This window comes from Lasioglossum baleicum, chromosome 1, assembly GCF_051020765.1.
Source record: "Lasioglossum baleicum chromosome 1, iyLasBale1, whole genome shotgun sequence".
In the NCBI taxonomy this organism is placed as follows: Eukaryota; Metazoa; Arthropoda; class Insecta; order Hymenoptera; family Halictidae; genus Lasioglossum; species Lasioglossum baleicum.
In genome coordinates, this window is record NC_134929.1 from 22,151,316 (window position 1) to 22,168,600 (window position 17,285).

Below are 17,285 nucleotides of genomic sequence, written 5' to 3' on the forward strand. Positions count from 1 at the left end.
ATTCTTCAAGATTTTCGGCCTTTTTACCACTTTTGATCGTTTATAATTCGTAAACCAATTAACCAATTTCAATGAAATTTTCGGAGCGTATATAATTTACACCAGTCGACAAAACACATTTCTGAAATTTTCGTTATTGGCCCAGCGAAAAAAGTTGTAAAAATTGATTTTTACTTTTGTTTTTCACAATTCCGACCAAATGCATTTTATCAACTTATTTATTAGACGTAATTTACTTAACACTCTTTACCTACCGGAAGCCTATTAATAGGATTTTCAATAATTGTGCTGCACCAAAGGAAAGCATATATAGAAATTTTCTTTTACATTGCAATCTTAATTGAAACTATTACATGACGTTATTCAGGGTGACTTGTTAGTTCACAATGAAAATTGATGTTGCTATTGAAGGTTCCATTGAAAAGTGTTTAGCCATGTACCATGGATTTTTCAAAATTATACAATGATCATCGGTCGGTAATGTGTTAACTAATTCTTCTAGTGTTACAGAGAAATTGAAGTCGTTTGGTCCATTCATATAAAAGTTATTCTGATTCAAAGTGTGTGGAATCAGTTATGCTCCTTACTGGACGTACTTTCCCCATATTTTTTCATCCCAAAAAGTCAGCCAATTGAATTATTCATTGCATTATTTGGAATCGAAGTGGCGCCATAAACAATTTTTAAACGTTTCTGTGAGCCAAGTAGTGAAATCTGCTTGCACAATCGCCGACAGTTTTATGGTTATCACACCGCGCATCTCTACGCGTTTATGGCACTTGCAGATCCGTGAAATACTACGGAAACGTGCGCAGAGTCGGCGCAATCAACGGTGTTTTTATATTCGATCTCCACCGTTATAAAATTAATGGTCAACAAATAAAAATGTTTCCTTTACGATTCGCAATTTCTGCGAATTACTCTGCGAAATTGCGATATGTTTGTCGGTCGTCTGACGAATAGATTTGAAAACTGAATTGCTTATTAGCTCGTGGGAATGAGATCTCTATCGCCAGTTAGATCGCTAATTTTTTGCTGTTTAACGCTACAAGAAAGAAGCCTCGCGAAGAGGTAGCGACTGTGAGAAGTGTAAATTCTTCGTTATGGTTCAGCGCGTTGGAAAATACGGCGAACTCTGCGGAAGGGGGTTAATTAGCGTACAAGGGCCCGGCGATGTTGCGCGAAATAAGAAAACACGGCGAGCTCTTTATTTCGTGTCCGCAGGCCGGGAAATTTAATGGGGGATGATTACCATAAACTCTCTGGATTTACACGGGGGATCCCACGGTTCTGCCTTTAACTTGAACAAATGTGCTGGTTCGCTCAACACGAGTCTTATCGGAATTATAAACATGATCGATTACATGTATAGTTATAAAATAATGGTCCACCGTCCGAGTAATTCTTTGGAATGCTAAATCGATGTTGTAATTGGCCTCGTATCTCGTACAGCTGTTTTTCTGTTGAACGCCCGAAGATATCCAGAGTCCATTAGTCATAATTGACAAGTCAACAAAGAAAAATTGTTGCCGATCACGGATCTTTAAAAAGCCTCTCGGATAATCGTTGTCAAGCGACGCGTTAACATTATTTTACATACGATAACTACTCGACTGAAGATCAGAACCAGGTCAGCACGGTTGTAGCCAGGTTGTCGTTTGTCCGGAAGAAAAACACTGGCAAAAAGTAGCCTGCGACCGGACCTCGTCTCCATAAATTAATCGTTCTCGCCTATGATTGCGCGCAAACATCTGCCGGGCTCTCGATAATTGCGTGTCACCGGCGAAAATTACTGAACGTCGTTAGGCAGATGAGGAGAGAGAAAAAGCGTTGTATCGGTCCGCGGAAGAAGATTGTTCGCTGTTAAACGGGGTTGAAGTGACGTAACGTGAATCTGATCGTACGAACCGGCAAGAGAAAGAGTGAGTGAATGTCAGAGGAGTAGCTTGGGTGGAAATAAAGCGGCAAGTAAATAATGAGTTTCCTTTTTGCTCGTCCCTCGTGGCCCTTATCAATCGAGCGCGGTTATTGCATTATTTAAGACTTAGCGCCTCGTTAAAGCAGAAGGGATTGCCGAGATTATCAGCGGGCTGAAGCGGTGTGTCCTTGACTGATGCATTCTCGAGAGCGCGGAATTTTCATACCGAAGATACCGCCGCGCCGCAACAGTTTAATCACGTTCCCGTCATCGATTTTACGGTACGTGACCACGATAACCGATGCACCGACTTTCTTCCTTCTCCATACTGTCGAACCTTTTATTCTTGCATCGGCCAGAACACTGTAGCGCGTCCATGCATGCGGAAATTCCGGGACCGAAGCACCATTCGCTTCGTCTACAGGCGATATTTCTTGATAGAACTTGTTTCCTACGAACGATTCTTTAATGAGACTTTTATCAACGTATTACTGCTGCTTTCCCGATTAAAACGATACCCGACACGACGAATTTTGGATCATAGTACACATTTAATCCACGATCGAGTGGTCAGAGAGTAGCCAGAGTTAGAATAGAAGAACCAGGAGGATTTAAATGGGTAGCACGCGGTGAACATAGTGACAAACGATACAAGAAAAAACATAATAGTATCGGGTACCGGGTTGTGTAAGGTTTTCCAACACCAGGGTAGAACAGTTTAGTCTGCGGCGACCGCAGTAACAATATCCGGAGTCTGACATGGAATGCAACAAGAATACCGGCGCGTGCCAATGAACCATGAAAGGTCCTTTCATTTCGATTTCCCTATTGTGATTTCGTAATCCTAATAATTGCATCAGCCGGGATCTCGTTTTCCCCCTCGCGCCAGCGGAGTACATATTATTTTCATCGACAATCGACTGGGAACCAATGGAAACCGATCGAAATAAAAAAGAAAACAATGAGAAACATAAAAGCATTCTTATACTATTATGCTTGTAGTTTGCATGAACGCACTTTAAGGATTGACTTTTATACAAGTGTGCACTTATCTCGAATCGTTTTATCGACACAGGTATCAAAGTATGTATGTATTCGGCTCGAACGTGGAGTTAGATTGATTTAAAAGTTAAGGCTCCCGATGTAGGTCGGTTGGATTTTTCGTTATGTAAATGATCGAGTGGTATCGCAGGGATTCGGTGCCGCACGGTGTTAATGAAAAATAATAGATTGTCAGTTCGGGAACCGGTTCATGAGGTTGCGTCATCGGTTCGTGACGCCCGACGTAAGAGCGATTTTCATTCTGGATAATCGAGAACGGTAATTATCGCCTCTGCACCGTTGCACTTGCACCAAGGTTCTCCTCTTCCTACTGCTCCTCCTCCTCTTCGGACTGCATCGATGCGCCGCGCCGCGCCGCCGTAGAGACGTTTTTCACGGCCAACCGGGCCGGGCCCGCTCGTTAAACTCCAATTAAGTGACTCTATCTCGGCGGAGATCGTTTCCTGGATTGCCCTTCGCAAAAACTCGTTCAAGCCTTTGATCCACCTTGTCCTTTAAAATTCCGCGTTTCGGGTCGATCGGGTCGCCCGCACCCGTTCAATATGCCAATAAACGCCACGTGATGCAACAAAGAATAAACAATCAGGCAAAGTCGAAAACCCCACGATCTTTGGCAAGAAATATTAGAGAGAAAATACATTCTGTCAAGAAAGTACCGGGAATCGATCATTTAAAAAGTCCGCTTAAAGGGATTGTTAGAATTCTTTTTGTCGCTAAGTTGGCATAACTGTCCTCTATACTCGCGCGGAGTTTGAGCGTCACTTGTCATCTAGTTTGTTTACAATGCGCCATTTTGTCAGTTCATCTCAAGTGTGTTTTGCGATTTTTACAATGGATAAAAATATCGAACAAAGAATCTGTCTTTTTTGCATTGCAAATGGAATTTTCGTGTGCCGAAGCGCTGAAAATGTTACATAAGGCTTACGGTGAATAGACTTTATCAAAAACACGTGCGTATGAGTGGTACAGTGCATTTAAAAGCAGTCGAGATGTGGTGGAAGATTTGCCTCGTTCTGGTCGGCCATCAACGTCTTCAACTGAACTATCATTGTGAACGAATTTCTGGCCGAAAACTCAACAAATCTTATCGAGCAGCCACTGTATTCCCCTGATATGGCTCCGGCCGACTTTTTTCTTTTTCCAAAACTCAAATTACCACTTCGAGGCACCCGTTTTCAGTCGATAGATGACATAAAAGAGAATTCGCGGCGAGTACTGAAGTTGATTCGAAAGAATGCGTTCAAAAAATGTTTTGATGATTGGGTTATTCGTTGGCATAAGTGTATTATTTCGAAAGGGGCCTACTTTGAAGGCGATACAATAAATTTGGATGAATAATACATATTTCGTGTTCCATTGACCAATTCCCGGTACTTTTTTGACAGAATATAATTGCAAAATTGTACCGGCAGTGGATGGAATTATCAATGTTTAACGAACCATATATTTAACAAAACGTATTAGACGCTATACATATGTACAAACTATGTCCAAATATCTTAATACATATAAGTGTATTATTTTAGTGTTCAAACAGTGGTTACGAAAGGGCTGTTACTCCGTCGTAAAAGAAGGAAATAATATTCGTATGTAGTAGGTTCCGCTTAAAGTCGTTACGAGTCTGATTCGTTGTTAATTATGAAAACAAAAACGGCCAGTTTTTATGATACTTTAAGCGTACTATTAAATCTGCGGCGAACCCACGCGAGTTACAATTAATCACTCTTAAACATACGTTGATGTAATCGTTTGAAAATTTCAGTAATTCAGTGTTTTTGATACTGCACGACAAAATAGACTCGATCAAGCACAAACAAAAAATCATTTAAAAGACATTTCCATTCAGCGCGGCTAACAATTTCTTTTTTTTTTTTTTCGTTGCGCAACGCGACACCGTTTATTTTTTTGTTTGCAGAAACGTCCACAGCAAAGGTGTTTTCCTTTATTTTCGAGGCTCTGCTTTGAATTCGAAGCCGGATAAACAGTACCGCGAAACGAGCGTTGCGCAAACGAGTTCGAAAGCGGCGAGTGCATCGCGGAAATTTCGCCTCGGGCGAGTAAGCGTCGCTCGCCCGCGGATTTCGAATCCTCCGCCACTGTGTTACGTAAAAATATGCACTTTGCCACTCTTCCTCGCGCGCGGGAGAGAAAGAGAGGGAAAACGTTTCTATAGCCATCCACGGTCTCTTCGCCGCGATATCGCAGAGATTTTTCTGGCTTCAAAGACGTTCCGACGTTCAATGCCAAATCTTTCCTGCGCTTAATTATTTTTTGGTGAAACTTCCAGGCAGATATCGGCGGACATTTGCCTGGTTGAAATGATACCAAGCAAGATTCAATTTGCTGTTTACAAATCAAAGAATAGAGTGTGTGCACACGATACGAGTAACATTTTGGTGCCGAGGTGTTGACATACGTGAGCCATTGCTGTATGTATATCTGTCCTTATTGGATCGATGCAGCGCTCTTACATCGATGCGTCGATAAAACCCGAGGCACCGAAATAGAGGAACGCCCGTCGCGGACGAACGCGGCTAAAAATACGAGATAAACCGTTTGCCGGCGCGGGAAGATCCGTGTTTCTGCCAAACTTTACTACCCTGACGGCGAACGAGTAATTTACAGGTGTTTTCGGTGCATTTTGTCGCCCGAATCGCGCCACGTTCCTCGCTGATCTCGGCTTAGGGGATCATCCAATGTAAAATTACCTTGCGAAGCTCCTTCGGTAAACCTCTTCGCACTGTTACATCGACAGTCGCTCGCGCGGATGGTTTTTTTCAGCTAGCGCATCCGTGTATCTGAAGTTTGTATAAAACCACTGCTTTTTTATTACAGTTCGTGTAATGACTAACCCTTTGCACTCGAGCGGCGCCGCTACAGCGCCACAGTGGGACAAACCGATGGATTCTGTGTGAAAATCAAAAAATTTTCGATAGAAATGAGATAGAGCGATGATTTTTTTTTTTAAATTCAAGCTGAAACATTGCAGAATGTCGGAAAAATAGAGAGTTTATGGTACCAACGGTTTTTAACCTTGAAAAAAATCGTTAAACTTGCACAATTTCAAGAAAATTGTTGTTTATCCAATATCACGCGCCAAAAAAAATTTTTTTTTGACATGCTATACATCATTTGCATGGAAAGCTCCATGTTGTATTGAAAGGGGTAAAGAGGGGTTCCAAGGTTCGCTCTGACCGAAGTTTGCCTGGCGGTAGACGTGAAACCTCAAATTATTGTGATACGTGCCCTGACAAACCGAGGATGCATCTTGGAGATTGTTTTGTAAAATATCAAACGAAAACCAATTACAGAGAGTAATATTTAACAAATTTTGTTTTGTAGAACGTAGAAATCAATACATTATTGAAATTTTATTATTTGTATACGTTCGGTTGAGTATAAAATCATTTTAAAGTATGTACCTGTAAAACACTTGCCTAATATTGCCAAAATCGTCTCGAGTTACTTGTTCACCCGAGCGAAAAAGTCCTCGAGTGCAAAGGGTTAAGGACTGTAACTAGGTGACTTGTGAACAAAATTGTTTTATTTAAAGTAAGTCTTACGCGAGAGTAAGAGAGAGAGAGAGAGTGACTTTTACGTAGATTTTACGTATAACGAGAAAACCATTACATTACTTCGAGAATGATTAAGTTTGATGGAGCACCCAGCTAATTTGTCCCCGAAGGAAGGTTCAAATATTGTCCGACACATCCTGTAAATACAAACAGTTCCGGTGTTCCAGACGATCCCTCGTCGTCGTCATTGTATGCTTTGACCGTTCGACCGGACTCCAGCGCATTTTACTTCCAATAACAGTGTCCTTCCGCCGTCATCGGTTTCTCAGCCGTCGGCCATTTTAATCAGCCTAAGACCTGCTCATCGTTCGAAGGTCCGAGCGAAACTCGAAGCAATATCGCCGCTGTCAAAAACGATAGCACACCGGCCGCGCTGAGGATCTGCCGGTTTTCTTGGCAGCCGGTTAACTGTTTTACGACACGTAATTTTCACTGTTCGCGCGTGCGAGAACAACGAGGGTGAGGATAAATTTGCATCCCGATGGCGACTTTGTTGTTCCGACGCGATACATTGCGCAAGTTGTTATTTCCAGTCTTCGGCGTTTCCACACGGTTGAAACGAATTGTCAGTGGAAAATACGTACTGACGTTGCGTATTAAAATTCATCCGAGTGATGGCATGGTTATCGTCGGGGACGGGCCTGTACGACCTCGGAATCAGCTCGAACCGTCGACTTTTTCTCGAATTAAACAATGAAAAAAATGCACAACGAAATAAACAAGCGTGATCGATGCAAAATTGCAACGATTCTGACATTCGAAAACATGCAATTAAAATGCGGTCGCGTGGCGAATTTTTTTGCAAGTTCACCGAGCACATGTATTTAAGGGCTTGTTGTAACTTTTATTGAACCACTCGATACATTTAAACAATCCTTACGATTTTCCACACAAGCAATAGAACGTCTGCCTACTTTGACTGTTAGTCTCAATCTACTGCGACGCGCCTGTCGCCGAATTCGCTTCACGAACACTCTCTCATTCTATCCTCATTCGACCTATCATTCGTTCTGTTTATTCATTCGCTCACTCTCACACATACATACACCACAGGCTGAAGGGTTGAACGGAGTTAGGGTCGCGAAGAAAATCGGTATGCATACGTATTAGTTTCGCGGACAGGTGGCGGGCCGAAAGCTGCCGGATCGGGCCGGCCTCGTTTCCCTTGCAGATCGTTGTTGTAAAATGCGGCTAGTGTGCAGGCCGAAGGAGTCACGTATAGGCTGCACGCGCGTTATCGTCGAGCCCGGAGAGCCGCGATCGGAATTGCCGCGCAGGAATGTTTGTAATCGTTTGACCGGCGTGATTGTTTATTGTACGTGACCGAGATATATTCGACGTGTTTTATCACAAGCCGGCTTGCGAGTACCGGCCGAGTCTCGTGAACACAAGCGGAATTTCGACAATGGGAAATTAACCCTCTGACGTGTGTATGTATAGAGATGTGTCGGCGGAGTACACGTTGACGAAAAATATTTAATCTCTGTACTGTTTTAAATAATACTTTTGAAGTGAAACTTCTTTTGGCAGCGTGTAAGCATTAAGTGGCGAATTTCGCGTCATGGAATTCGCGACAGGAGAATGCGTAACGGAAGTGACGTGGATGGTTAGCTGATCCGCTTTCGAGCGGAGCCGCGAGAACTGTCAAGAGACATACATTTTCTTAAATATCGACAGATGTAGGGTTCTTATAGAAATATCTTTGTGATCGTTTGTGGTTTCAAAGTGACTCGAAATGTACCAACCAAAATTACGAAGAATTACTGCGAAGCGTCGCACAGTGGGCGAGAAACCGATCTTTTTTCACAAAAATCTGCCGACAACTCAGTTCTTCATCGATTCAATTGGAATTTTTTTAAAAATGTTCGTAAAAGACTATACTTTGATGACGTGCTGCGCGAAAATCGTTAACTATCACAAGAAATCCTTATCCACAAAACCCAATAACTTGGATACTTCATCCACCCATACCATACATTTGCATGTCCCAGCTGAGTTGCCGACACTTCTTAACTTAAACCTTAAACCGCACAATTTCAAACTGTAAAAAACATTAAAAAAAACAATTTTATTAAAATTTATCCATGGTATAAACTACCTCCGTCAGTTCATAAGGTACTGCAACATGGAAGTGAAGTACTTGCTACATTTGAACCGCCAATTGGTTTGTATTCAGAAGAGCCCCACAAGAGGCAAATAATAAAAGTCTTCAGGAAATCACGAGCTGAAAACTCCCGAATGTGTTGCCGCAAAAAGACAAATATAGATATTATACTGCGTATGTTATTATCATCCGATCCACTTATAAGCTCTCTAAGAATAAAGGATGACAAGTACAAGGAAGTTCTTTCTCAAGAAGCGAAAACGCTGCTATTGGATCTGTTGTGATAACGAGGTTGGGAAATCAAATATTACTGTATATTTAGTATTTATTCAAACTCCACGACACAATGAAATAATCGTCTATCAGTGGTGAGTTACAATAGTATGTACTGCTCGCATATAACACAATATAATATTTTCTGACTGTTACATTGAAATGGAACCATTGATGGTTAGAAAACTTAAAATTCTGTGAGAGCTGTTACTAGCTCGGTAGCAGAGTTGGGCAGGAATTAATTACATGAGTAATTAATTACATCTTCAATTACAATTACATGTAATTGTAATTGTATTTCTGCAATTCCAAATTACAGTAATTGGCAAGTAATTGTAACTGTAATTGAAATTACATTTTGCCCAACTCTGCTCGGTAGGCTGGCTCGGACTGAGTTGACCATTCCTTTTTAGGCCCTGTAGTACGGAAAAGATGGCTACGCTTGAGGTGCAATAAACGACAGGTCAAAAGAGACCTTTCCTCCTCCGCATGTTCCGTGCATTTCGGTGTATACTCCAACAGGATCAATAAATTAATGGCGAGTCTCATAAGTGCCGAATGTAATTCTATTCAATTGGTGATTCTCAGGACCAGATTTACAGTTTAAAATTTTGCAGTTTAGGGTTTAGGATTAAGAAGTGTCGGCAACTCAGCTGGGACATGGAAATTTATGGTATGGGCGGATGAAGTATCGGAGTTATTGGGTTTTGTAAATAAGGATTCTTGATTTCTTGCGACAGTTAACGATTTTCGCGCAGCACGTCATCAAAGTATAGTCCTTCACGAACATTTAAGAAAAAATTCCAATTGGATCGATGAAAAACTGAGTTGTCGGCAGATTTTTGTCCAAAAAGATCGGTTTCTCGCCCACTGTACGTCGATCCGGACGTGGACCTTACTACACTGAGAAAAAAAGTAGTTACTTCAATAACACGCGTGTTATTGTAATTTTTTTACTTCGATGAATATCAATGTATTCTTTTCAATAGTATGAAATTTAGAAGCAAATCGTGATGTATTTGAATTGTCTATCATGAAATGATTGAAAATATTATTCGATTCAATACCGTACGTTATTATTCGTAATATTTCTCTTTTTCCTAATCAGATATGTTGTTAAAAAAATTTGAGAAATGTATTGATTTATACTGGAATTGGTTTGAGGTCATATCTTATTTTTTTGAAAACATTGATGTCAAGCTATTCGCTTATATGATTGGCGGAAATGAGTTTTGCTATTGAAATTCAATAGTATTACATAAATATTAAAATAAGTTCATATGATATTGGCACTATTCAATAGTACATCTTATTGAATCAACATATATGTTTTTTGTTTCGACAGAATTTTTTTCTCAGTGTAGTATTGTGATATGCAAGTGTTGTAACCAATCTCTCAGTCGCAATCACATTCCTAATTTCGCGAAATTCAATGGATTCAAATATCCGGAAATGCCACCAAATCTACCACCATTGGATTTAGTGTCAGAAAGACTAATTTCTCCACGCATTCCTTTTATGCAGATAAGAAGATTGAGGCATGCACATGGCCAGTACGGCATTCTAGGACAAATTATAAATGTTCCAATTTGTGTAAATACGATGGTTCAACAATTACCCAGAGACATTGACGATGATCATTGCGTTAATGTTCATATTAAGAAAAAAAACGTACGCGTGGAAAATCACGCGCGGCAGAAGTGAAACTTCTTGCAGTCTAGTAATGTTTAGAAGTAAATTAAGATTGAAAATGGTAAATAATCCCAATGAAGCGACGACAAGATCAGGAACAACTCTCGATGCAGTATCTGCAAGACATTTAGACAAAATTGAATCATGAATATTTATATCACATTCTAGCTATCACAAGCCAATTGTTTCAATGATAGAATCATAGAAAATCATAGAAAAAAATAATGAAAGATCAAAATTTGGGGTTACCCTCGGTTGGTCGAAAACTCATTTCGCCGACACAGCTTTCATCGACGATTTGACCGTGTTAGTGTCTTGAAAATACTGCATCGAGAGTTGTTCCTGATCTTGTCATCGCTTCATTAGGATTATTTATCGTTTCCAATCTTAATTTACTTCTAAACATTACTAGACTGCAAGAAGTTTCACTTCTGCCGCGCGTGGTTTTCCACGCGTATGTCTTTTTAGTTCCAATAATGTTTTAAATTTTAAATGAAATTTTACAACATTCTCTGCCGTCAGGAACTGTATTATGTAGACTGGAAATAAAAGATTTGTATCGAGGATTATTGCAGTTTTTATGAGACACACCGTACACGAACAAACATCTGCCGTACTACATATGACATGTACATATACAGATAACAGTCGCTTCCTGACTCATATACTCGCGTATAACAGTCGTTACACGACTATAATATGTACGTATACATATTGATAATGCAACGAAAGAATTCTGTACAGATGATTCAGCCTTTACTCGAATTTTTCTGCGGTCTATAGTTAATGATTAACTATAGTCGAGTAATAATGCGAGGAGTTATCAGAAGAGAATCAAACGGAGATATACAATAAAATCCTGAAGATTCGATCTGAAAGGAAAAGTTTCACCGCGACTTATTGTGTGAAAATTACGCCAATCCATATTTATCGAGCCGCGTCGCTGATTCGGCTAATGAATCATTTTCGCCGTACTACGTTGCCCATTGTTTAACAAACCGGCGGCGTCCGTCTCATAAATTGTTAAACAATGTTATAAATAATTTAACAACTCTTGCGTTTGATTGGCTCGGCAACCTTGTTTCCAATTCGCTGTTACGCGGACGCCTCCGACTGATTAAATCCGATCTCAACGTGAAAATGAATGTTTAAATGATCGTTAATCGTTGCGTATGTATTATATTGTTCGGAATTGAAAAGCATGCTGAGTAGGCGTCGTATCTCGTTACGTTGGATTAGCTGATTGGTTATTAAGAAACAGAAACACCGAAGAACAAACATATCGAGCGTAATTACGTTGCCGAGGGAAACGTCTTTTTTCCGAACGGTAAATGATCTTCCCACACTAATGCGCTCTATGGCGTACTCTTTTCAATGTTCGACCGCCGTATCTCTAATGGCGGAGGGATAATTATGTGTGTAGTCCCCCACGAATCACCCTATTTGTCTTTTCGATGACGGACGAGGCAGAGAAATTAATTTTGATGTCGACAGAACCGGTACGCAAACTCGGGCATTATGCGGATAAATTATTTCGACGATGCCCCGCCCTTTGTTTAGGGGAGTACCTTTCCCTCACTACGTTTCGTGCCATTTCACTCTTAGAATGCCAGAGAAAATCGATCGACGCTCTAATGTCCAAGAAAAAGAATTTCCCGCACACTCATTTTTTTATGAAATGATGTGAAAAAAGATTTTATAATTTACAAGGTTACATGCAAAAATAAAAAAGGCATTTTTTTAACTTTTTTATTGGGGCCCTTAAAGAAAATTTAAAATAAGTATACAATATGTTTTGTAGATATCTCTCTCTCTCTCTCTCTCTCTCTCTCTCTCTCTCTCTCTCTCTCTCTCTCTGAAATCAAAAATATGAGTTAATCAGGAACACGGGACAACAATACCTTTATGATCAATCTTTAAATCAACCTCTTTCCTTTATAATTTCTCTCAATATCTGGGAAAAAAACCACTGCGCTTAACGAATTTCGCACTCGTAGACGCTGTTGTAACACGTTTCGCTCTGCGACATATTCTGGCATGTAAATATGTAAAATTTCGAAGCATAGATGTTGAAAGTGAAGGTTTAGCAAAGTAAAGAACTCCATTTTGAAAATTTGTTAATTTTACAGTGCGTTTAAACAAGTTTCGGTCACTTACACATGTTGAAAATTTCATCAAAATCGATTAACATACACAGGAGCTACAAGCGATTAAAAATGTTGAAAATTGCAGTTTTACGCGACTTTTGATCAGTTTCTGCTTAAAATCCACAAAATCGCACATCTTTCGATGCGTGTCGTTTTTTCCTGCGTCAACCGATTTCGATGAAATTTTCAGCGTGTGTATAACTATAACATAGATCTACAAAACATATATGTATATTTTAAATTTTCTTTAAGGGGGGGCCCTAATAAAAAAGTTAAAAAAAATGCCTTTTTTATTTTTGCATGTAACATTGTAAATTATAAAATCTTTTTCGCATATCATTTCATAAACCAAAGCTTCTAATTGACTATAAAAAATCAGGTCGTGTGGTACAATTATAAAAAAGTTATTCTGCTTTCGTTACCCACTGTGTATATGTATTGTATAACACATTGTATTTCAAACTGTATACAGTATATGTATACGTCGTCACAAATCAAGTTCTCACATGTACCAAGACATTACTTGTACGTAGTTGAATATTTGGTAGATTTTCTAAGCAAGGTCGTGTGGGGACAGCGATCTCTTTCCCATGTACCGAGGCATTACCGTAGTTTTGTGTACGGTACAATTCCCAAAGCAAGGTCGAGTGCGGAAACAATGGAACGTGGAGCAATCGGTTTCGAGGTCGATCCATCGATAACGATACAGAATGTCTGGCGACAGAAGTCGCAGTTCGATAACACTTGGTCCGCCCTTCCACTGCAATTTCGTTGCGAATAATCCGGCCGGACTAGCGTTACCTGGAGCCACGCGACAGCCAATCAAGAGAGGTCCATTCGTCTCCTGTACTCCTGTACATACCGTGTACCGTCGCGTCGCGTCGCGTCGCGTCGCGTAGCGACGCGGCGCGCCACGCTCGTCAGTCGATGTTTGCTCGTCCGTTGGTAAAGGTGTCGCGTCGCGTGGTTCCGTGGAAAACAAAGCTTGTTTTCCTGAAAACTCTTCTCAGTTCCTCGCACGGCCACATGTCTCTCTCTCTCTAAACGGCAACCCGAGTCGACGAGTGACTTTCAAGAGCATCGCGTTGTGAACGAAACTGTTGTCCCTGGTGTATATGTATAAACAGTGCAAGTAGAGGAAATTGGAGAATTAATCGAATTCGATCTTGGATTAGATAGATCGGTCTGTCGACGATCGGTATACGCCGTGGAACCAAGCAAATCGTGTCGTTTCTTCGGTGAATTCCGAAGAGATCTCTGCCACACCGGGAATAGGGTCAACTATTGTGGACAGCCTTGGAGGTAGTCCCAAGTTCGCTCGAAAATAAACGATTTCGGACTTGCCGAGAAACTCGAACGATTTCGACGATGATCCCTCGCCTGTGAAAGTCAGTCGGCGGTTTCCCGGTGCCACTTACCCCCCTATCAAAAAAAAAAAATGTTTTAGTCTTGCCGCTTTAATCTTGACTGCGGCGAAATTTCCTATACATATGTGTCAAGTACGGCATACTTTCGTAGATACGTGAAAGTAGACCGTGATTTTATTTGATTTCGTTTCGTTCGGGCGTGTACTATAATGTACAAACGATTTATGATATGTAAATAGCAAATGGCTATTTCGAAAGTACCATTTCAAGTGTGTAACCGGTTAATTGTTGGAGAGGTCGATGTTTGTTTATTATTTAAACTCGGTTTACAAGCGTTTCATACGCGTCAGTTTCCAAAAATATGAATTTGCATAATATTCCGCAGTACATACACTAATTAGACTGCGGACGTTTTAGATATATTAGACATATTAGACCTAGGAGGGGTGAGCGAGGTGCAGGGAGGCACGTAGAAGCTCCCCTTTTTCGGTTTTCCGCTTATATCTCGGAAACTATGCGTCCTAGCGATAAGACCATTCCATACAAAATTAAAGCTGACAAAATGTGCCACAACATTGACTGGATTCAGTTTTTCGCTATCTCGCATAGTTTTCCAGATATCCGCGTTCAAAGTTCACTAATTGTGAAAAAGAAATTTTTGCTTATTTGACTAGCTAACTCTTCAGCACAATTAGTGAACTTTGAGCGCGGATATCTGGGAAACTATGCGAAATAGCGAAAAATTGAATTGAGTCAATCTTGTGGCACATTTTGTCAGCTTTAATTTTCTATTGAATGATGTTATCGCTAGGACGCATAGGTTCCGAGATATCCGCGCTCAAAGTTCACCAATTGGGTTGAAGAGTTAGCTATTCAAATAAGGCAAAAATTTCTTTTTCACAATTAGCGAACTTTGAGCGCGGTTATCTCGGAAACTGTGCGTCCTAGCGAAAAACTAAATCGAGTCAATCTTGTGGCACATTTTGTCAGCTTTAATTTTGTATAAACTCGGTTTGCAAGCTTTTCATACGCGTCAGTTTCCAAAAATATGAATTTGCATAATATTCCGCAGTGCATACACTAATTAGATTGCGGACTCTGCGTATTCATATCGGCAGGATCACACGGACGATTTAATTCAAGATCAGAATTGTTCTGAATTATGAATCATGAAATACTATTTGCTATTTATTTATACATTTGAATGAAACATCTTTCATTAAACAGAAATCGAGTTTTTAAAGAATAAAGACATCGGGACTCGAATAAAAGAAAATTGTTGAGTGCGTTCGGTGCATACAGTGAGGATCGATCTGTGAAGCAGAAGAAGAGAGAGGTGATCGAGAAGCGGCTTATGATCTAGGAAGGCTCCCGGCTACCGGAAGTGTTCGCGCAAACGGGTACATACCAGCTTGTGATCGGTCTCGCAAGTGGAAGCCGCGAGAAAAATCGTATAGGTCGAGTGTATTCGATTTCTTCCACCGCCGATGGGAGAGAGAGGGAAAGTCAAAGGGCGGAAAAATGATCACCGTGCCGATATCCGCTTCGAGTCCTTACATGAAGGTTACGTCCTACAGCGATGCGAGCGCCATTGGCAAAAAGCCTGCAGTAAGTAGATCGAGAAGTCGTTGGCATTATTCAGACGGCGCGGCGCGGCGGTTCGGGGGTGTACAGTGTACGTGCACCAAAATGCACCGAACCCCACCAAAACTGTGCACTGTACCGATAACCGATAAACGAAATGCACGGCTTCTCCGTTCGCGCGGAAGGACACTTAAAATTTCCGCGTTATTCAAACAAATGTTTATCATAAATATTTGTTTCTCAAAACAAACGTTTTACGAAAACAAAGCAATTCAAATTGAAGGACATCGAATGTTTACAAATATTTTCAGAGCCGTGTATACGAATCAAAGAAAAACAACAATACATATATGTATATAATATAAAAATAACAATTTATATAACAAGGAGATAGACAACAATCAGTGTCGCCAATTTATTAAAACAAAATGTACCATCCAACTTGAAGGACACTAGATAGTGAAAAACATTTAAGGATGTTCTGGAGGTATATAAAAACGCATTAAAATTTTTGAAAATTTCACAAGGTATAATTCTTACTAAATTAATGCAATTATCAAAGTTTGGGTTCGATTCACTGCACCGTTTAAGAATTATAGCAACTTAAAGTTGGCACATTTTAACACGTCTTCTTATGGAGAATTCATAAAATTCCACTTCAAACCCTATTTAAACCTTGAAAAAACGCAACTAGAAACTCCAGTTTTTTTTTTGTATATGTAGTAAAAATTATGTAATTAATTATGTTCAAAATTTATTAGGATTCACTAAACAGTTACAGAGTAAAAAAGTTATGAACTGGTACAAAACGTCAAATTTATCGTGTAGTATCTCACTAGCATGGAAACGCGACAAGCGTAGACCACTGAATATAGCTACAGAGGGTATAGTATTCGCAAAAGTTTAACGCAAAATATACTCATGAATGGCTTTCATTGCCATGTATTGATGGATTTCGAATTTCTTGTACTTTTGTCTCCCATTGTACCTCCAGAACATCCTTAATCTCGTATATCTCGTTTAAGCAATATACAGGGTGAGTCCGAAGAAACAGAACACCTAAATATCTCCGTTGCTTTTCGTTGTACAAAAAAAACTTCTTCGGACAAAGATACACTGTTTGAAGGGCCACATGTAACGGTGTAAGGGGACAAATTTTCAAGGTCTTTTTTTTTTTTACAAGATTTCAAGGTCATTGATATTTTTTTTAATGGAATAAGGTATTTTTTAATAGATCAATCGATGCAGCTGGACATTCGTTATAAAAAAATACTAACCCATGTATGTCGAAAAGTTAGTAGTTCGGAAGATATTTCAATTTAAATAACTCTAAAACACCATTATACACTGTCGTACTAACAATAAGACGTTAGAGTTTACTTGCGAGTGTAAATTGAAGAGTTGAAATTGAAAAATTGACGTTGAAAATGAAATTGAAGATTTGAAATTAACGAATTGAAATCGAAAAATTGAAGTTGAAATTGAAGTTGAAATTAAAGTTGAAATTGAAAAATTGAAATTGAAAATGAAGTTGAAGAGTTGATATTGAAATTGAAGTTGAAA

General features: G+C 39.9%; 1 protein-coding gene across 8 annotated transcripts in view; it reads left to right on the forward strand.

Annotated features, from left to right (window-relative positions):
* Nucleotides 1-17,285, forward strand: part of Plx (PTB_TBC1D1_like and TBC domain-containing protein plx) — a 49,624-nt gene that overhangs the window by 7,224 nt on the left and 25,115 nt on the right. The window contains exons 1-2 of one of the 8 annotated variants that reach the window (XM_076422298.1): nt 100-14,434; nt 15,366-15,746. The exons of 2 other annotated variants lie outside the window; for them this stretch is intronic. In XM_076422298.1, coding sequence (XP_076278413.1) covers nt 15,660-15,746 — 87 coding nt within the window. In that variant the 5' untranslated portion in view covers nt 100-14,434; nt 15,366-15,659. Of the gene's footprint in view, nt 1-99; nt 14,435-14,944; nt 15,747-17,285 lie in introns of those variants that run through there. 5 more of the 8 variants (XM_076422290.1, XM_076422283.1, XM_076422306.1 and 2 more) reach the window with 5 other exon arrangements.